The sequence below is a fragment of the Toxotes jaculatrix genome, chromosome 12 (genome assembly GCF_017976425.1).
Source record: "Toxotes jaculatrix isolate fToxJac2 chromosome 12, fToxJac2.pri, whole genome shotgun sequence".
Taxonomy (NCBI): Eukaryota; Metazoa; Chordata; class Actinopteri; family Toxotidae; genus Toxotes; species Toxotes jaculatrix.
Genome location: NC_054405.1, coordinates 10185359 through 10204425, shown reverse-complemented (window position 1 = coordinate 10204425; position 19067 = coordinate 10185359). Strand labels below are relative to the sequence as shown.

Sequence of the window (19067 nt, the reverse complement as noted above, 5' to 3'; positions counted from 1 at the left end):
GCCTCATTGTTCATGACGGCAGACAAAATTGCTCTTTTCGCTGCTTTTTTTACGACTGCGCACTTTAAAAAAGAAAAAAAAAAAAAAGAAAAGAAAAGCACAAAAGCAAGTCTATCTTGTCTGACAACATACCAGTCAGTGCCAGGATGTACCCTGCAGTGCTATGATTGTTTTGGCTGCTTCTGTATAAAAAGCCCTTCCACTTCAAAAGAGCCTCCTACAAGTGTTTAAGTGGTAAACCAGCAGGAATGTGGGAGGCCAATCAGCTGCAAGTAGGGGCAACATGGTAAAAGTTGGTCAAATAAACATCAAACGTCACAACAGCATGCCGGTATAGAGAGGAGGAGGAAGAAGTGCTTTGAAATGGGTGATGAATGGCTTGTTGGTTAAACACTTCAAATGACATAAGACACTTAGATTGACCCTCAAAGCACAAAGAATAAGAACAAAAAGAAAATGTATGAGGGAAACCACAGATTGTTCTTTTTTTACTTTAATCTAAGATTAGATGCCTGGACTGGAGGTGATGTAATCCAATTCAGCTAGCAATCTTTCTGTGAGAAGTGATTGCTGTGGCTCAGCAGCTGATTGTGATTTTCAGCAGTGTGGGTTGGTGTATTCTGACCATCATTACACTTAAGGGGGAAAGAAAAAAAACCCCACTAACTTCAAAGTTGCACTGAGACTTGATAGTAAGTCTTCTGTTGTTCTCTTTTATTGGAACTCGATAGCTTATACTGACGTTAGGCTGAAGCTCTTTCCCTGGAAAAAAAAGTGCGAGGAGGGGACTGCTATTATATTAAAACACAAAGGCATAACGTTCAACAAAAAAAGCCCCAACTGTGTTTTCATAAAAACGCGCAGGTGAAATAATTGTTCTTTTTTTTTCCAGTGAAACAACAGTGACTGGTTTTAAATAACATCTGCGTAATGTAAGTTAATCTCCTATGCCTCCAAAGTATAGAGACTAGAGACTGTGAGAGACTATACATTGTTAAACAGTATAGAGAAATATTATGAGACATCAGATTTTGTTTCATGTTATAAAGTTATTAAAAGTGTAGATGTACTCTAAATATATCTATAAGCTCATTTAATTTACTAGACATTTTCTTTTTACCTATACAAAAGGAAGGACATTCCCATTATTATTATTTATCTGATGAGCATATTTCCAATAAAATATTGCTTCAGAAACACTTTCACATATCTATAAAACCAGCAGAAATCTTTTTTTTAATCTTTCAAAACAATTTATTATTCAAAAAAGGACAACAGTGGGGACTACAGATGTTTCTGCAGAGCATCTGTGGGAGCGATGGTTATCACAAACACATCCATGTGATCAGCATGTTCCAAAAAAAAAAAAAAAAAGATGTTACAAAGACAAGAAGCGACATATTTTACTAACACTGCACAGCAGACACTTAGCTAATTCCCTCATGTGCTGCGCTCAGCTGTAAGACGCCTGGGTAGGCACCAATCAGGCTGTAAATACAGGGGACAATGCAGAGGAAAGCTACCACTTCCCCTGTCTGTTGCTGTTACAGTCTCATGCACATTAGATGCAATAACAATATTCCTGCAGTTATATGAATATCTTGCTGTGCCTTTTTAAAATGTCTTGACTTGGACACTTTGTAATAGCTATATATTATCCAGATTAAGGTGAGCTTGTCTGCCTAGAATGTAATTTCAAAACAAAAACTTGCCTGTGTCCATGTGGGTCTCTCACAAACATTGTATGTCCACACCTTACGTTTTGTGTCTGCGAGCGTTTGCGTATTTGTGTGTGAGCGGATGCAAACTCAGTATTCCAGGTCACAGTGGCTGCAATCTCACAGGAGGTTTAACCTTGGCAAATCCACTATTAGGTGTTCAGAGAATGATGATGTGAGCAGTAGATCCTCCCCGATGGTTTCACTTTCTATGAACATCCAGCAGGTCACAAATAGAGAAGCTATGGGGGTATTACAAGGTCAAAGGTTGGCTAACTCTCAATATGATGACAATTCCAAGCTGGCATTTTCATTTCCTGAAGAGACTGATTCCCCACGGCAGCTGAGGCCAAAGATGTTTGCTTATTTTTTTTTTTTTTTGTTCAAATAAGTTTGCTTTTAAGGCAGAGAATGTATACCGCAAATATACAGTGTGGACTCGCTGTGTGCACGGGAAACTCCTTTTGCATTCACATACACGGTGGGTCTGAGGAAAATTCTAATAAATACGGCTCTCCAATGCATACACATGCATAAAATCAGACCATGCCTATCTTACACAAATGGGCTTTTCTGCACATTTTTTTGTCCCTTTAATTTTGCCCTTCAAACGTCTTCAGAGGTGCGGCCGTGCAGCCAACCAGCAGGAGCAACTGATGTTTTTAATGGCACATGGTTTGTCTCCTGGTGGTGAGATAAACATGGGGAAGAGATTAAAACCCCAGGCTTTCTTCCACAATCTCCTGCCTGCATCCTCCTTCCCCTTACCGTGGTCATGCAGGGCTAGCACAGCAGACTCTAATTCAAAACCAAACCCACCCCGTCTATGAGGCATATGAGAGCCTAAAAACACACATGGCTACAGCAGCACTGACGGAGGTTCAGATGTCAGCACTGGGCAGGAGAAAACAGACAGGTGACAAGGAGAGGAGGCCTCTGCACCGTTTAATCACCAACCTGTCAAGTGTGTCTCATCGGGCTCATTGTGGAATACTACCAGGAATGTGCACGGCTACTGCTGTAATGCCAGTGTTGATCTGGAGACGGATCTGTTGGGTCGCTGATGTCAGGACGCCGACCACAACAAACACCCTGAAGAGAAAGACGCAGGGACAAAGGCCAGGCTCTCTGCTTCATGCTCCGCCTCTCTAGTGGGGTACAGGTTGGCCACAATGCCAGCTCACCTAAGAGCTGATGAGCTAGAGCAGTTATTAAGAGTGGCTAAACACATCATTTCCTTTGTCACTGTGATTAGGCCAAGGCGAGGGGCCCTGAGGTGGAGGCAGACCCAGAGTGTATGATTAGCTCTGCCATTTAAATGACATTCACACTAATCGCTAATATCAGGTCTGTCAAGGTGAGAGAATACAACGAGGAATCTGTCAGCTCGTGTTGGAAGGCTGGGGCAAAGCAAGGAAAAGTGCAGGGATATCTAATTCCACTTGATGCGAATGCTGTGTCAATCAGTTAAGTCAGGCACAGCAGCTGATTGTTTTACTCTGCATCAGTGCTGCTATACAGCCGTCACAGAGCACAGAGGAGCTGCGATCTGTAAACACTACAGCTCCCGAGGAACCAACAGGGATTCAGTTATTTAAAAAGGGATTGGCAATGGAGGATTTTAAGAAAGAAGACCTGGCCCTTGTGAAAACGCTGGTGAAAAGACACTGTATTCAAGTTCAGCCCAAACAGGTTTTATTCTCTTGTTAAAAAAAATACAAAAAAAAAAAAGAAAAACAGTACCAGCCATTTGCTTGCAGAAATATTTGGATGAGAATTCAAAGAATTGGTTAACTTTTCTTTCTCCTGGTGGAAATTCACGTCTGAAGTCGAGCCATCTTTAAAACTCAAATGACCCTGCTCTCTCTCTTGCCTGAACAAAAGAAGGCATTATCAAACCTCACTCTCAGCAGTGCTAGATCAATTTGGTAAACAGCCTGTGTCCTACAGTAGTAATCAGAGGGTATTTTTGAGGGATTTGCAGGCTGGCCAGGAGGCATCCGCTGGAGTGATCTCTAATTGCTAGAAGCGGAGGCCTAGACTGCCTGGCGCTCTTTTGAAGCCATCGGCAGCAGCTTCCAGCCAGAGAAGCCAGCAGGGGGAGGCTTCCTACTGAGCCACTCTCCTTTTTCTTTATTTCCTTCTCTTCTTCTCCCTCACCATGCCTTCATTCTACTTCTCCTGCTTTTCTTGTGCCCAGTCCACCTTCCTTCCATCCTCTTCTTTTCCTTGCCATTTCTTCTCTAACTGTACATTTTCTCTTTACCCACTCCCTTTTTCCCCTCCTCTCCTACTCAGTCAATGAGCCAGCAATCACTTTGCAGACAGACATCCTCTGCTCAGTCGGCCATGTTCAATCCCCAGCACCGGTGGCTGATGAGGCATTGTGGTGACGTCAAACACAGGGGCTTTTTCAGGGAGCAACAGTTAACCTGTGGAGGCGCAGCTCTGCGTCCCAGGTTACAGGACTCATACTGGCAGTCTTTGTATAAAATAATGAATGTAATATGCCAAAGAGATGAAAGATAATGAGGCCAATTATTTTTTTCTTCTTGCCCAGTGAGGCAGGAGAGGCGAATTTATGTCAAATAGTTGGTGTATAATGACACCTAATACTACTCACGCCTTTGTTACTGTATGAGCTTGTGTATCATGGGTTAAAGACTTTTGCTCTCTAAAGCATAGTTTTGAAATTGTGACAAACGCATGAACGCATACACAGACACACACACACAAGGAAAAAAAAAGAAAACACAACCACTAAATAATAATAGGATATTGTTAGACAGTTGGACAGTGTTGCATATTTGTAGGCTTGGGCATACACTGAAAGAAAAAAAAAAAATGCATCCACACACAATCTCACAGAGACACAACGAGTTTTTGGTTGTTTGGAAGGCAGCTCGCTCAGTGTGACATTGACTCCTCAGTGCCAATTCCACACTGGGAGCTGCACTTGCTAGCTTTGCTGCCAATCCAGGTAAAGAGATTACAGACACACACAATGCAGCCTTCTGTTCGTCTGCCAAGAAGAAAACCAGCCCTTTAAGCCCATAGAAAAAAGGCCTATACACAAATTCACACAGCCTTGGCCCCGTCCTTGCACAAAACCAAGAATCCCCTTCTTCTCCAGGAACATGGCTTCTAATATGTGCCTCGCTCCGTGGCTCCCTCATACAAAGCAGCCTTGTGACTAAAACAATTCAGCCTCCATTTCTTTATCCTGGTCCCCAACACTGTTGCACATTACTATTACTTGCATCATTCAAATAAAGAAGGAACTTGGCTTACAATCAGTCACACAGTCATTATAAAGCTACCCTAATGGGCGCTGTCTGGTTACAAACTATTGTAAAACAATATGAAAGAAAGTTACACTAGGATTTCATCATCTTTCTTAATGGTGTAATTAAAAAGGTGAGAGAGAACCTGTGTATCACCCAAAATAGATATAGGTGCCACTTTCAATATTTTTACTCACAGTAATTAACAAAGAACTTGTTGAAAACTAGGAACTTGGTGAAAACTGCAGGGCTGACACTGGTTTTCAGGAGTACAGATTTTTTTTTTCTTTTTTTTTGCAGGGCATGAATCAAACAATCACTGTGCTGTGTGGTTTTGACCCAATTAATCAGCTACTTATAATTGTAAGAGAGTAATTTAGCATTGGGATTGCAATGTTCTAATTTGCATTGTATATACTTATCTTTTTGGGATTCGTGTGGATTAGGCATGACGCTGAGAAGCTGCTTGTGAATAATCAAATCAGAGGAAGTGTATCTATCTAGTATCTATACCATATATTTCCCCTTGAAAGGGTCCTGTGTGGATTAGGTGTGTGGAATTATGCTACAGAGATGTGTTGATGAAGAGAGTGGTAATGTGGTGGAGAGGGAGGGCTAATTATGGCGTGGCAAAGTAGCACTTATTAAAGGACGCGTATCAGTGACAAGACAAAGAATTCATCTATCATCTACTGTACTTTTTACTCACAAATTAAACCCCCGATGCTTCGGCGGATAACGATACTTGCCGCTCTGCCACTCTTTCATCACAGCCTCCATCCACTCCTCTCAGAGATGCCATTTTTCTCACCTCAGCAACACTCTCCTTGGCACTACCAATTGTGTTTGACAGTAAAATCACATTTTAGATCATAGATCATATGTCAGGCTGCAGGACGGGAGCAGGCAGCGGGATGACAGAATGATTCTGACTCAGGGCTATTCCAAAAGCTTTTATTTCCCACCCGTATAGCTCGTCCTGTCATCCAGCGGTGGCACGTGAAGTCATGTTGAGGGTGTTGGAATTGACGACTGGTATGTGACTGCTGTGCTCATGGCTCTGTCCCAGAACGAAACCTGTGTTTTGGAGCACACACACACTGTAATCTGGGCCCCCTGTGCTGCTCAATAAACCATCCAGAAACCCCCCCCCAAAAAAGGATAATTAAAAAAAATATATCTTGTGAAATACTTGATTACGAACATACACATCCCTGTTTTTCTCTTTTCTGTCACAAAATGAGTTTCAGGTGAAGAAAAGACCGTTGAAGGGGAGGTGGCGTGGCTGGGGACACTGCAGCAGAACATGGAACAATAGGCGCCCTCTGGCATCAACCTCTGGACAGCCCAAGCTGCTCACCAAAGACACTGAACTCACCCACAATGAACTGCTGCAGTGGGAAGGGAGGCTTTAGAGAGTTCAATTTCCAACACAATTGGCCGTATTCTACTCCTTTAAATGCCAAGGAGATGGTGTGCAGCGTGTGCCTTTGTGAGGAGCTTTGCTTACAGCGAGTGTCCTCTAACAGGAGAGACAGAGAGAAAGACAGAGAGAAAGACAGAGAGAGAGACAAGAGAAACGGAAAGATGGCGAAGACAGGCAGGGTGGGGAGAATGGCGTGGGACAGAAATAGTGCAACTGTGTGAAAGAAAAGGAAGAAAGAATAAGACTGAGTGACTGGAAGAGATAGAGAGGGGCGAAAAAAAAAGTACAGAGAAAACGAGAAGGGTAGAGAATGTCTCCTCTGGCTGTCGTTTCGCCAGCCTCACAGGGACCGTCTGAAGGACAATGCTGCTACTAGTGGAGTGTGACGTTTGTCCTCTATCCAATTCACCACAGCCCCAAAGAAAACACACTTACAATCAAGTGTTGATCATGAATCTCATACGCAATAAACAAACAAAACACAATGCATTATAGTAATATACAATACAGCCTCTATGAAAGGGGGAAAAAAAAAACTTAATAGGAAAAATAAAAAGGCACCGAGATAACATTTAAATGAGGTGATGTGAAGTCATAGTGTGAGCCACAGCAAAGCCTAATAAGAGATCACCTTTAACTGCTGTGATCTGAGAGCCAGCTCTTTCTTTTCTGAAAGAGTCATTTTAGTCAGTACGCATCTCCATAACGTACAGTTAAGTGTGTCGTGTCTTCTCTACATTGTATTTAATTTGCTTAAAGTAGAAGTATTATTTTTATAACCTCACAAATGCTCAAGTAAATATAAATGTGCTCACTGACTGCAGGGACATTTCCTGCCTAGCTCCTCATTTGGCCTCAGCAAAAAGTAGCTACTAAGGCTACTAAGCGCCTATTTATTATTTTAGAACAGACTAAAAATTTTAGGCTGCTGTGGTTCTGTGGGGTTTGGGGTCAGAGCAGATTTAAAATAAGGTATGTAACACATTAGACTTTACCAGTCTAATGTGTGGGTTACACACACACATTAGACTGGTAAAGTATAGTATGTCTGTGTTGCAGGTATAAAAACATTCAAGATTATTGAGGAAAAAAAAGAAGAAGAAGAAAAAAATGGCATTAGTTATTCTTTCCTGCAGTGCTTTGCAAAGCATTAGAGTCACAAAGTGAGCTGTTATTTTGGGGACTTGCAATTATGGAAAAGGCATCATGGCTTTAGAAGAACCGTATTGTGTAACATTTGAATCGTTAAATAAAGAATGTGTTATTTCTATTGCAGCGCTGCACAAAAACCAGGAATTATTTTTTCATGAATCAATCTGTAAGATAAAAATGAACACAGGTGGGGAATTGATTTGGACTGCGGGCTGCCAGATGCCCATCACTAGGATCGGTAGGGAGTGGTAAAGTGGGGCCCAGGCACTGGTTTCACTGATAATATATTCAGTGTCCTTTCGTTTGTGGTCACGGGGCAGCTGAGCCATTAATATTACACAATCACACCAATGGCTCTGATGAATTATTCAGATTTTCTTATGGCTCTGTAATATTCTATGCAATTCATCTGGAGGACCTGTTGTGTTTTTAAGATGAAAGCAGAAAAATATCTACTGTTTCAAATTCCCATTGGAACAAAATATCAAAACGCTAGTTAGAAGAAACAGAAACCGCGGGAGGAACTGCACCTGCCTCCTGCCTCAGTGTCACACACAATATAAATACGTCCGCTGTCATCAGAAAAATTGCCATGGAGGCTGTTTCTCCATCATTGTCTTCATTTGAAGGGCATTTTGCTGCCCAAAGGCAAATGCCTAACACACTCCCTGAGCATGGCGCCTATCCCCTTCCACAGAGGGCTGGCAGTGCAGCAGACAGAAGAGAGAGAGAGACGAGTGAGAAATAAGAGAGAGAGAGAGAGAGAGAGAGAGAGAGAGAGAGAGAGAGAGGGAGAGAGACAGAGGGAGAGAGAGAGAAAAGCCTTCGTCTCAAAGTAGACCTCACACTGGGTTCTGTCACTACAGATCAAAATCCCCTCAAAGCCATAGATCACTTCCACTATAGTTCACATGTTCCACACTTAGAAACTGTTTACCAGACTCAAAGAGTTCGTCTGCACGGCGTACACACACGCAGAGTACACACACAGATATAGATACAGTAGAGGAAAGAAAGAGAGAAAGCGTTTGAGCGCACACACACACTAAAAGATGGAGCTTTCAATCCAAGCCAACTGCACTTAAACATTTATACACATTGTGAGGATGAGTCGCTCAGTGCAAAAAAATGTTTACATCTATATGGCAAAACAGCGATCAGCCCAGTTCAGTGAGATGGTGCGATGCCAGCTCTGCCTACAAGTGAGCTGACTGGTGTGACAAACAGAGAAGTGTCTGCTCCTTTTTCTTGTGGAAATACCTGTCAGTGCCTGTCGGCTGCTCACGCACACAATGATACATGGACACATACACAGCCGGGGACAGTCTGTCTCTTAAAAGTTCCTTTAACGCACCTATGTGAGGATTCATAGCCAATAACAGCCATCGCACAGGGCTCAGGATAAGTGACAGGCCTATACGTGCTTACTGGTGGTTAAGTCGGGCCTGTAAGCATGCCGCCTGCCATAAATACACAACACCGCATTGTGGTGCAGGGAGGAAACCTGTCTTTGGAAAGTCCTTTGCTTGGGAGAGAAACGTCCCCTCATCTAAGATAAGGAGCCGATGAGAGGGAGAGATAAAGTCAGTGCTTCTCCTGGGCCTTATCTGATGCTGTTATCTGACTGCACAGCACCCACCATCTCACAATCTTTACACCCTTTAAGCACCTCTCTGAAACACTCACACCAGCATCATCTCTCACACACACACACAAAAAGCCCCCACCATCTAATGCTGAAACATTCTAAACACCGTACCAGCTTATTGATTACTTTGACACGCTCCCATTGTTGAACAGATGGTACACCTAATATCATGTGAAATGGAACTGTTCTGTGTTATCTCATGGGGAAAGGACATAAAATGACTATTTTCTCACCTTTCAGAAAGACAGAGAGCAAAAATGGAGAGAAGGAGAAGAGAAGCAGTGCACTTACCTCTATGTCTGTTAGTAGTCTTATCAAACATAAGCATGGCATCATCAACCTGGAAGACATAAGAGAAGTTCTGACATTAGCTTAATCTTTCCGGCAAGTACTTCATGTCATTTTCTCCCCATTGAATCACATCTCATCTACTCACTGTAATTACTCTTAGAATATATATTCTCTCTGCTTTGCAAGTATTTCTTTCTAAGCACCTCTCTCCTACATAATCATTCTGCAGTCACAGGATTATTGTCAGGTTACCATTTTCCTATCTGTCTGTGGTTCGTAATTTTAACAATACAGGACTTTATGCAATCTCAGTGGTTTTACTCATTGTATGGATTAAACGCGGCAAAGCTGCTGAGTGAAAAGTGGCGGTAGGAGGGATAATTAATAATAATGACAGTGAAAGAAGCGGTGACAAAAATGGAGAACTGTGAGGACAATATGTTTATTTTGATGAACACCGATGTCCGGTCTTGGGGAGAGTGACAGATAGACACATTCCACTAAGCGAGCGTGAGTGGAAGAAAGGGATCCTTCCTCATCTCACAAGCCACAGTGGCAGCAGCTTCTCCCATAATATCATCCCTCATCATGTCCAATAAAGCCACACACAGACAGACAGCATTTTTTTCTTCATACATCCCTAAAAAACAGATCTCTTGACACACTCTGCTTCCTATAACTCTGAAGATATACGAAAAAAAAAACCAAACAAAAAAAAAAAACAAAACAAAACAAAACAGAGTGAGGGATGCTCATTTAGTCTGTGATTCTGTCTTGAGAGAAAAATAAAAAGGACAGAGGAGTAGAGAGCAGCAGCAGACAGAAACAAAGAGGGAACACTCTGCACCATTTGCTCTCCCGTTATGGTCTCTAGGTAAGTGTAACCGTGTACTGGGGAGGCTTGATGCTGTGCAGGGGGAAAGATGTGCACACAAGCATGCGTCTGTGGTTTTTTTTTTTTTTTTTTTTCCATGGGAGGGTGACAAAGCTTCGGGAGGAGATAGGAAGAGACAAGAATAGGGGTCTCACTCAAGCCGAACTGTCTGATTGGATAAAGAGAAGTGCCTGGCAGCTAGGCAGACTAGTGCTGGCACACTGTTCATGCCACCCTCTTGCCACACATTTGGCACACAAGACGTTGGCACAGCTTGTAGGACCCGGTTACTCATTGCACGGCTCAGAGGCCACATGCGGCACTCAGGCACTTTATTTGCACCTCCCCAAAATATTTCCAAATTGCCAAATATAGCTGGCAACAGTGATATGGATTTGAACTAACCTATATACACAGCACACTGAGATCTAACACATTAAGTCACTCACTATTATGTGAACACAATTATTTTCATTCCATGCAAGAATACACAAAACTCAGCACCTGAAGCGGGCGGGGAACCAGAGCCTACAGGTGGATGCTGGGGCAGAGGTTACACTTATCTCACCTTATGACAAAGGGTGTGCGCTGGATATGTGTTGCAGTTTAGTGTGAGTGAGCGAGTTGTGCAAACTGTGTTATCTGGTTTAACTGGCAGGAACTGCTCCACCACTGGTACTGAATAAGCAATTAAACTAACGCATCACTTACTAATGCCCACACTAGGAGGAAAAGATTAGCCAGGCAGTCTATGTGAAGCTTAACAGTAACAATCTGATGGCGAATCAGAAATTAACTGTCAAGGGAGAGAATAAATTCACCATCCCTGCAACTGTGGCACTGCAGCTTGCACTTTTGTAAAACCACTAACAAAGTCGTTAATTTCCCAAAACTGTTTCCTCTTGACACAGCAGACACACACACACACACACACATACACAAAATAAAAAAAAATTGCAGTGTAAAATAATAAAAGTTTGCAGTGTCTGTGAAAAATGTTCTATCTCTGTGGTGGGGAAACATATAAAAGTGGTGCACAAATAAACAGCTGCCAAGTAATATCACCTGCAGCAACAGTTTTATAAACAGACATTTATAATGTCACGTAATCTAACCTCTATCTCATGGCAGGCCATCTAATGAAAATCACATTACAGTGACAGGAAGTCAGATAACTGGAATTTGTAGTGCAGGGGGTTGTGATTTCATTGCCTGAGTATGAAGAACACAGAGAAACTTTTGGATTGTTTTCCTGCGCTACAGTAGCTCCACTGTCACATTCAGTACCGAGCCAGATAATTACCCTGTCCTGGAATTAAATGAGAGAAAACTTTGATTCAAATCTTTTTCTTTCTTTCTTTTTTTTTTCTTCTGGAATTCTCATAACACCAGAAACAGTTTATAATGTCACCACATTTGACAGCGTGAAAACTGAAAACTCCACTGCAGAGCAAAGATGGAATGGCATGTTTACCAACTATGGTTTAACTTACGTTTAACTTGACAAGCGTGGCTGACAGCTTGTGATCACTTACACAGGAGACGGAAATTTATAGCATTTGACTTCTCTCATCTAATATCAGTGTTATTGAAAGAGCTGAAAGAGTCTCTGTGCTGCATGTATCAGCACAAGTGTCGACAAAATGGCCAGTGGAGGATATTTTGTTTTCTTCAAGACTCAAAGAAATGATGGTGCCTCGTTTCAAACGCAGCTGCTGCGACAACTTATTGATTAGTAACAATTTTGCCATCAAGTTTATTATTTGACTTGGTTCTGAGGTGAAACTCATCAAAATGTAAAATGATACCCGGGAGCACCTGCAAAAATAAAGGACAGAACATAACACTATAACTTCTGCACTATTGTATATTAAGTTTGTTTTGGTAAGTGGACAACTATACTCACTCAATTTGTTGTTGTTGCTGTCAAAGCACACATAGGAACTAATGTCCACTCAGTCTCATCAGCCATCAAAAACCACAAGTACTTCCATGCAACATGACATTCAAATATCTCTACTGTTATGGATAGTTTTGCTACTGTAAAGTCATTTACAGCCTGACAGCAGAAAGACTGCTACTTTGTAAAATGAAGTGAGGTCTATTAGTGGAGGTGTATTATATAAATGTGTGAACTGTGTTGTTGTGACATTATTATTTGAGGACCATCCTGTCAGCGAGACCCATACAACAAAGAGCACAGATTCACAGTGAAGCACTGATGGGCACTTTAACAAAGAATGTGCACATCATGTGAGGGTCACACTCCAGCAGGTCATACAATACAGTGCCCCCCCCCCCTCTCTCTCTCTCTCTCTCTCTCTCTCTCTCTCTCTCTCTCTCTCTCTCTCTCTCTCTCTCTCTCTCTCCCAGTCTGTCTCTCTCTCTCTTTGCCACTTGCAGAGTCTATAGAACCATCTCCCGTGCTTCAGGGCTTTTCAATATAGTTATTCAAGCAGAACACAACTGTGTGCCTCCATCTGATAGAAGGTTAAGGACCTCTTCACTGCTCACAAAAAAACCCACCACACAGAGGTGAAGCCAGGCTCACCTCAGGGAAGAAATCTTTCTCTGTCCTCCTCCTCCTTCTCTTTCACTCTTCCTTTTCTCCTGGCTCGGTGAAAAGAAAGGTTCAAAGGATAATGGCTGTCTTATCACTATGTAAAAGGGGAATGGGAACTCCAGCGAAGTGCCTGGCCTTTTGTGACAATGAAGAAAAGAGCAAAAGTCTATTTCACTGTGGTATATGCACTGGAACAGTCCATGACCACTTAAAAAGAGAAGGTTGGTAGAAGACAGTTGGGGGGGGGGGGTGGCAGAAGGCCGGGGAGCTCTTTAACTAAACCTGCTGCAAACACATCTGAACCAAATAACCTGCTCCTGAAAAAGGTCTGACAGGAGTATATTAGGCATGCAAACTGTTGGTTTTCCGGCAATTTAAGTTTTATTCACAATTCAGAAGGTTAGTGACATGACACTGCTACCAGTTTTTGTTTTGATTCCCTTTTGTAAATCGCAATTTGATTCAGCAGGTATTGGCTAAAATTTTGATTCCATTAAATAAATGTGTAATAATGCTTGTGAGACCTTCTCTTCCTCACCCGTCTACAAGGTGGAAAACAAAAAAGAGGAACATTAAAAATGATGAGATCTTTTGTACCGGACACCTTCATCAAATGAAACAAGACAAATCATTTTCCAATTTTAAATGTGCAATAAAGCTAGCCTGGACAGCTCTGACCTTACAGAATAGTGTCAACAACTGTAATAGTTGTGACAGTAGCAGTAGTGGCAGTAAAAGTATTAACAGTGACAGTGGCAGCAGAAGTGATAGTGGAATACCAATTTAAACTTTTCAGTACTGGGAGGCAGTGGATGTTGTGGAAAGTGGGTGGGTTAGTAAGTGAAGAGAAATAGTTGGAGCGGAAGAGTTGAATGAGTCAGTTTTAGACATTATTACTTCAGAATGTCTTCTCGGAATCCAGCTATTTCTTTTTTATTGTGTGTTTCGTGTGGTTTTATTCCTTTAGTGTCTGGTCAAACAGCTAATCGACACTAATGCTAAAAGGGGTAGCAGACCAGCAGCAGCCTCCAAGGTTGGTGCTGCAGAGCCAAAGGGAATGTTTAATGTCTTTTACAGGTTGGTGGTGTGATAGATTAGTAGTGTTCCTGCAGTATTAAGAGCAGTTTTGGAAAGTTTACAGACCGCACTTAGTTTTGCATAGTGGGAGTTTGTCTTACTTTCTTTGGAAGCTGGGTTTAGAGTCCTGGTTGTCCTCTTTTCCTGCCATATTTGTTTGTGAAATGAAGTGTCTAACAGTTTCCTGCATTCTCCTGTTATTGAGATGCATTTCAAGAAAACACTTTTTTTTTTTTTTAAAAGATAAATAGTGTGATTTAAAGCAGTCAAAGGAAATCATAATGGATGCACTGACACATCCAAATGAATGACTCATTGAGTACATATAAAAATGTTTGCGGTGCAACATATACTGTATGACTACGTCTGAAAGTAATGGAGTGGCATACGTCAGATGACTCCCAGATGAACCCTGTAACACTGCATAAACACATTTGTGCATTTTAGCTCCTATGTGCTTGAACAGCAAGCTATACAGTTCCTGATTTAGGAGTGAGAATTCGATGAAAACCAATAGAACGTGTGAGGTTTACAGGTAGCACAGATGGATTCAAGCGAAAAAAAACTGCTATGCGCTCGGTCAACTCTGGAGCACTGTGACAGCGAAGCTCCATATCACTCTGGTCTACTAACACCCTGTCATATACCATGAGACTTAACTCAACACACCAGGTGCAACCTCTTCGTCTGTATCAATCCATATGTTTGAGCAACAAAAAAATACTTGATAATTTAAAAAAAAAAAAAAAAAAGAAAAGACTGCTGCATGATGAATTATGTATCAAAGGACAAAGGCATCAATAAAGGCTAATGTGCTCTGTTTTTGGACAGGAAAACAGCAGAGGTGCCAGGTGACAGGGAGAGATTTAAGAGCTCTGGAAATGAATTATGACAGCGATTTAGATAGGTGTCAAATGCACATTTACATTCAGCTCACGGCTGAAGGCTAGCAGAGGAGCTTTCCTGCAATTTGGGGGTGACACTGATATAGATCATATCTGATGCCAAAGGAACGGAGACTTGAGCCACAGATAGTGACCTGGGACTGGTTGTGCCCACTGTTTTGTTGAGGCCCCTTTTCCGACCTGGTGGAGCTTTCTGGTTTTCTTTCTTGCCTTCATCCATTACACTCGCTGTGAAGTTCAGTTTTCACCTAAGCGGAAAGAACTGCACTGTGTGTGTTTTCAGGCAACTCTGGTGTAAGTTCTGGTGTCAAGGATTACTGGGATTTGTGCTCACCCTGCCAACACCAGGACACAGTCTGCGCTATTTGCATGGCTTCACGAAGAGCAGATTCAAGTTAAACAAATCCTGGTATAAACACCTCAAGTGGAAAAAATAGTTTACATTTGTAATTCCAACTACATGACTATGGCAAGAATCAGTGTCATCCAAAACACAATTATGCACAAAGACACGTGAAAATTGTGAGATATTCAGTTGGTGCATGATGAAAAACCAACTAAAATCACAACGTCCCAATTAACAGTTTACTCCTCTAAATATTTTGTACCATATAACTGGAGCTTACCTATATTATTAACTTCCAGGAACGTGCACAGAGAGGATCACACAAGACTGGACAATTAAACTTGGTGAAACTGAAAATCAAGGAGCAGGACGTGCTCATGCTGATTAACACCTTGTTCATTTCATTGTCCAGTCAATAAACTCATTAAACTTCCCTCTTCAAAATGTGACTTCAATATTATATATAAAAGCAATAACCAGACAAATGTAAATCGTTTGGGATTTAGCCAGCAGCTGGTGCTTGGGGAACCCTGTCAAATATGTCAATGGATACGAATTATAGAACACATGCAGTAGGAGGACTTTCTCATAAGACCTCTCCATTTAAAAAATTGTCACACATATTTAACAAATCACGTGGAATCCCACATTGGACAGACTTATAGGCTGTAAATAATAATAATAATAATAATAAAAATACCTCAATATCAACAGGTGCATAAGATAAATATGATCATCTATTGGCACAACCCAAAACTAAAGAGTCACAATAGATACAGGTGATATGAACCACCTCTATCCCGATATACTCTACAAAATATAATATCACATCTTGAGTAGAGAGACCACTGTTTAACTTGGGGATACAATTTTAAGCCCCCTTGTTGGCAAACATCCGTTTTCTTTAAGTGTCTCTGGGCAAGAGACTGAATGGCTGCCTTCTCCAGGGGCAGCAGTCTGTAGCTGGACCTGCACCATAGACTCGCTGCAGAGGAGGTAAAGGGGGTAAAAAAAAAAAAAAAATCCCTACAGAGATCAATGAAGTATCACATTATTATTATCATTACCATTATGACAGATAAGGGTCACGGTCAAGGAGAAAACTCAGCTGGCACTGCCCCTTCATCAACACTCCCTTTGCAGTGTGGAGCATCTAATATTCTATTACAATGATGGCAATTAACAGAGAAATGATAGCGACCCAGTGACAATGGACAAATTTGTGACAACCCTTTCAATTGTTCTTTTGTAGAGGAAATCTATATCATTGTCTGGGAACGTTGAGCTGCAATGTGCTGCATCCACGCTTGAGCGCTTTTACAAGTGGTGGTTTAACGAGGAGCAGAGGGCAAAATTTTAGCTCCCTATAAGCTCTTGCAATTACACAAGGTGGCAAAAGGGACACTGTTCTTAAGTGTGAGCCTAGATGGACGGCCAATTTTTTTTTTTTTTTTTTTGTGCAGTTCCACAGCAGAGGCCAAACCAGCCACGTTTAATCTGGAACACAACCTCTTTCTTTCCCAAAAGGAATATTCCTTATTATAATGGATGAGTGGCAACCCTCAGCAGAACTGATAAAAATGCACGGCTAGAGTGCAAACTTAACACACACATAGACGTCACACACACAGATAGAAAAAAGCACAGTCATGTAGGGTGAAAAGGCGCTTATCTGCTTTCTACTCTGTCTACCCAGTTTCTCTTTATTTTTCTTAGGGTGAATATGTCTGTTTTATAGTTTCTTTTGGCAAAACTTGTCTCTCCATCTGGTTTATAGCTTTTATTTTCCCACTAATGTTAATTTGCGTTCTAATTTGAAAAGTAATATGATGTTTTCTATTATATTTTTTGGTCTGTTGATAGTATTGAGGGAGAGTTAGGAAACAAAGGGAAGCCACAAGGACAGGCCCAGCAATACAAAATTTTAATTGATAATGGACAATCGCGTTTGAGAAATAATTAAAAAAAACCTTGCTTGCTACATAGTATTTTGTACTATATATGCACGATGAATGAAGCCCACCGTGTGCCAAACCAATGAAGGAGCTTAGAGGGTTCATGTTCACAATTCATCTATTTTTTATACCTAATTACCAAAAAACGATAGCGACAGAAAAATGTGATTCAAGTGTTTTTCAGGAGTCATCCGACAGAAATTATTGTGTATGTAATTATTAATGATATACACCATGGGCTGAATGTCAACACTTATTCTAGTAACTTTCCTTCATGTTGACATTAACAAAATGGCTTGAGAGGAACACTTGAGGAAGACAATTCCTCATATCTGTCAGGATTACATATTTATGAGGTCCCCAGCTCAGCATCCAAGGAGGTCGCTATGGTGATACAAACTGATGTATATTCTAACAATGAACTTTGTGTGTCAAAGAATGCCTCGGAGCAGTGTTGAAATGGTTAGTGCAGATCCTACCACGGCGCTCTGTGCAGCTTTCAGATCAGCAAATACACAATTAAAAAGGCAGTCATGCTGAGGCCACTCTAATCAATGTACTGTTACAAAGAAATGTAATGAAAGGATGATGGAGTGATGCCTTCAGGAGGCTGCTATATTGTTAGGGCAGACGGTTACACTGTTGTGGCAAAACAATATTTTATTCTTTGTCTCTAGCGCAATTAGGCATTATACAAATGCAATACTGTCACCCAGCCTTGTTTACCTTCCCATTTTCTCACTTTGAGGTAAGATGACAATTATGGTACCTGAACCTTTCGTATAGCATAAAAGCCAGCTTTGCAGCTAGGCTCAGAGGTGATGCATTGCTCATTTAAAACTGCCCCTTTGACCCTTTCACGCAATACAGGAAATCGTCTGTAAGGTTCTTCCTTCCTGTATGAATGGGGCCTCAGTATGTTGTGGTGTCTGGCCTTGTGTTTGGCCTCACAGAAGCATGTCCACACAGTTGAGCTCAGTATGCTTGAGGAAGTAGGCCTTGGCCTCGTCCATCAATCCGCCTGTCTTCCTTTGCCAAGCTGCAGGGAACTACCCATTATGGAGTCATTTTATTAATAGGGCCCCTTTCCTCTCCGCCACACTCTTGCAGAGTGCCTCCTCATTCTGTCAGAATGGAGTATGCCTGCAAGCTACCTCCATGAAACTGCTGCACCAGGGCCCTCCCTCATTCTCCCATGTGAAAGCACAGGCTGGGAAATATTGTGCTTTCAAGCTAAAATAGTATTTGGAGAGGTGAGCAATCCCTAAGCCCTAGAGCAAACAGTTTAACATTGAGGACTTATTTAAAATGATGTCCTTCCTTCTCAGAAGCCAATCAGATTTCTCTTTGAGTAGACACGCACACACACACACACACACACATACACACACACACACAAAACACGCTTTACACAAACTGCCCCTTCTTACTTCCTTGTTAATGTAAATATAGCTGCAAGCAGCAATGACTGGAGGCCAGAAAAAGGTCAGAGGATACTATGAACTGTTTGGGGAGACTGTGTGAAAACACAGAGGGTGTGAGGGAGGAGGTTTGTTTAAATGGGCAAATGGGTTGAACATGCAAGGAGGTTGCAGAGGACGAAAAGGATTACACTGGAATAGTCAGCGTGGGGACAGGTGCACGACTTCTATTAGGCACATTGCGCCTTTAATATAAAATAAGTTCATTAACCTCTATTAATTCTTATATATAATGAGGTGAAGAACTATTTTACTGTCGCTAGTCTTTGGTGATGCTTTCTCTGTTTCCATTGCTAAAGCAGTAAAAGTGGAAGGCTAATTTCTGCTGACTGACACATTAAGGTGCT

At 41.7% G+C, this 19067-nt stretch overlaps 1 protein-coding gene across 12 annotated transcripts in view; it reads right to left on the bottom strand.

The window, feature by feature from the left end:
* Positions 1 to 19067, bottom strand: part of LOC121190322 (RNA-binding protein Musashi homolog 2) — a 227580-nt gene that overhangs the window by 91618 nt on the left and 116895 nt on the right. For all 12 annotated transcript variants that reach the window (XM_041050950.1, XM_041050951.1, XM_041050949.1 and 9 more), the window contains exon 7: positions 9520 to 9568. In XM_041050950.1, the coding sequence (XP_040906884.1) occupies positions 9520 to 9568 (49 nt within the window). The remainder of the gene's footprint in view (positions 1 to 9519; positions 9569 to 19067) is intronic.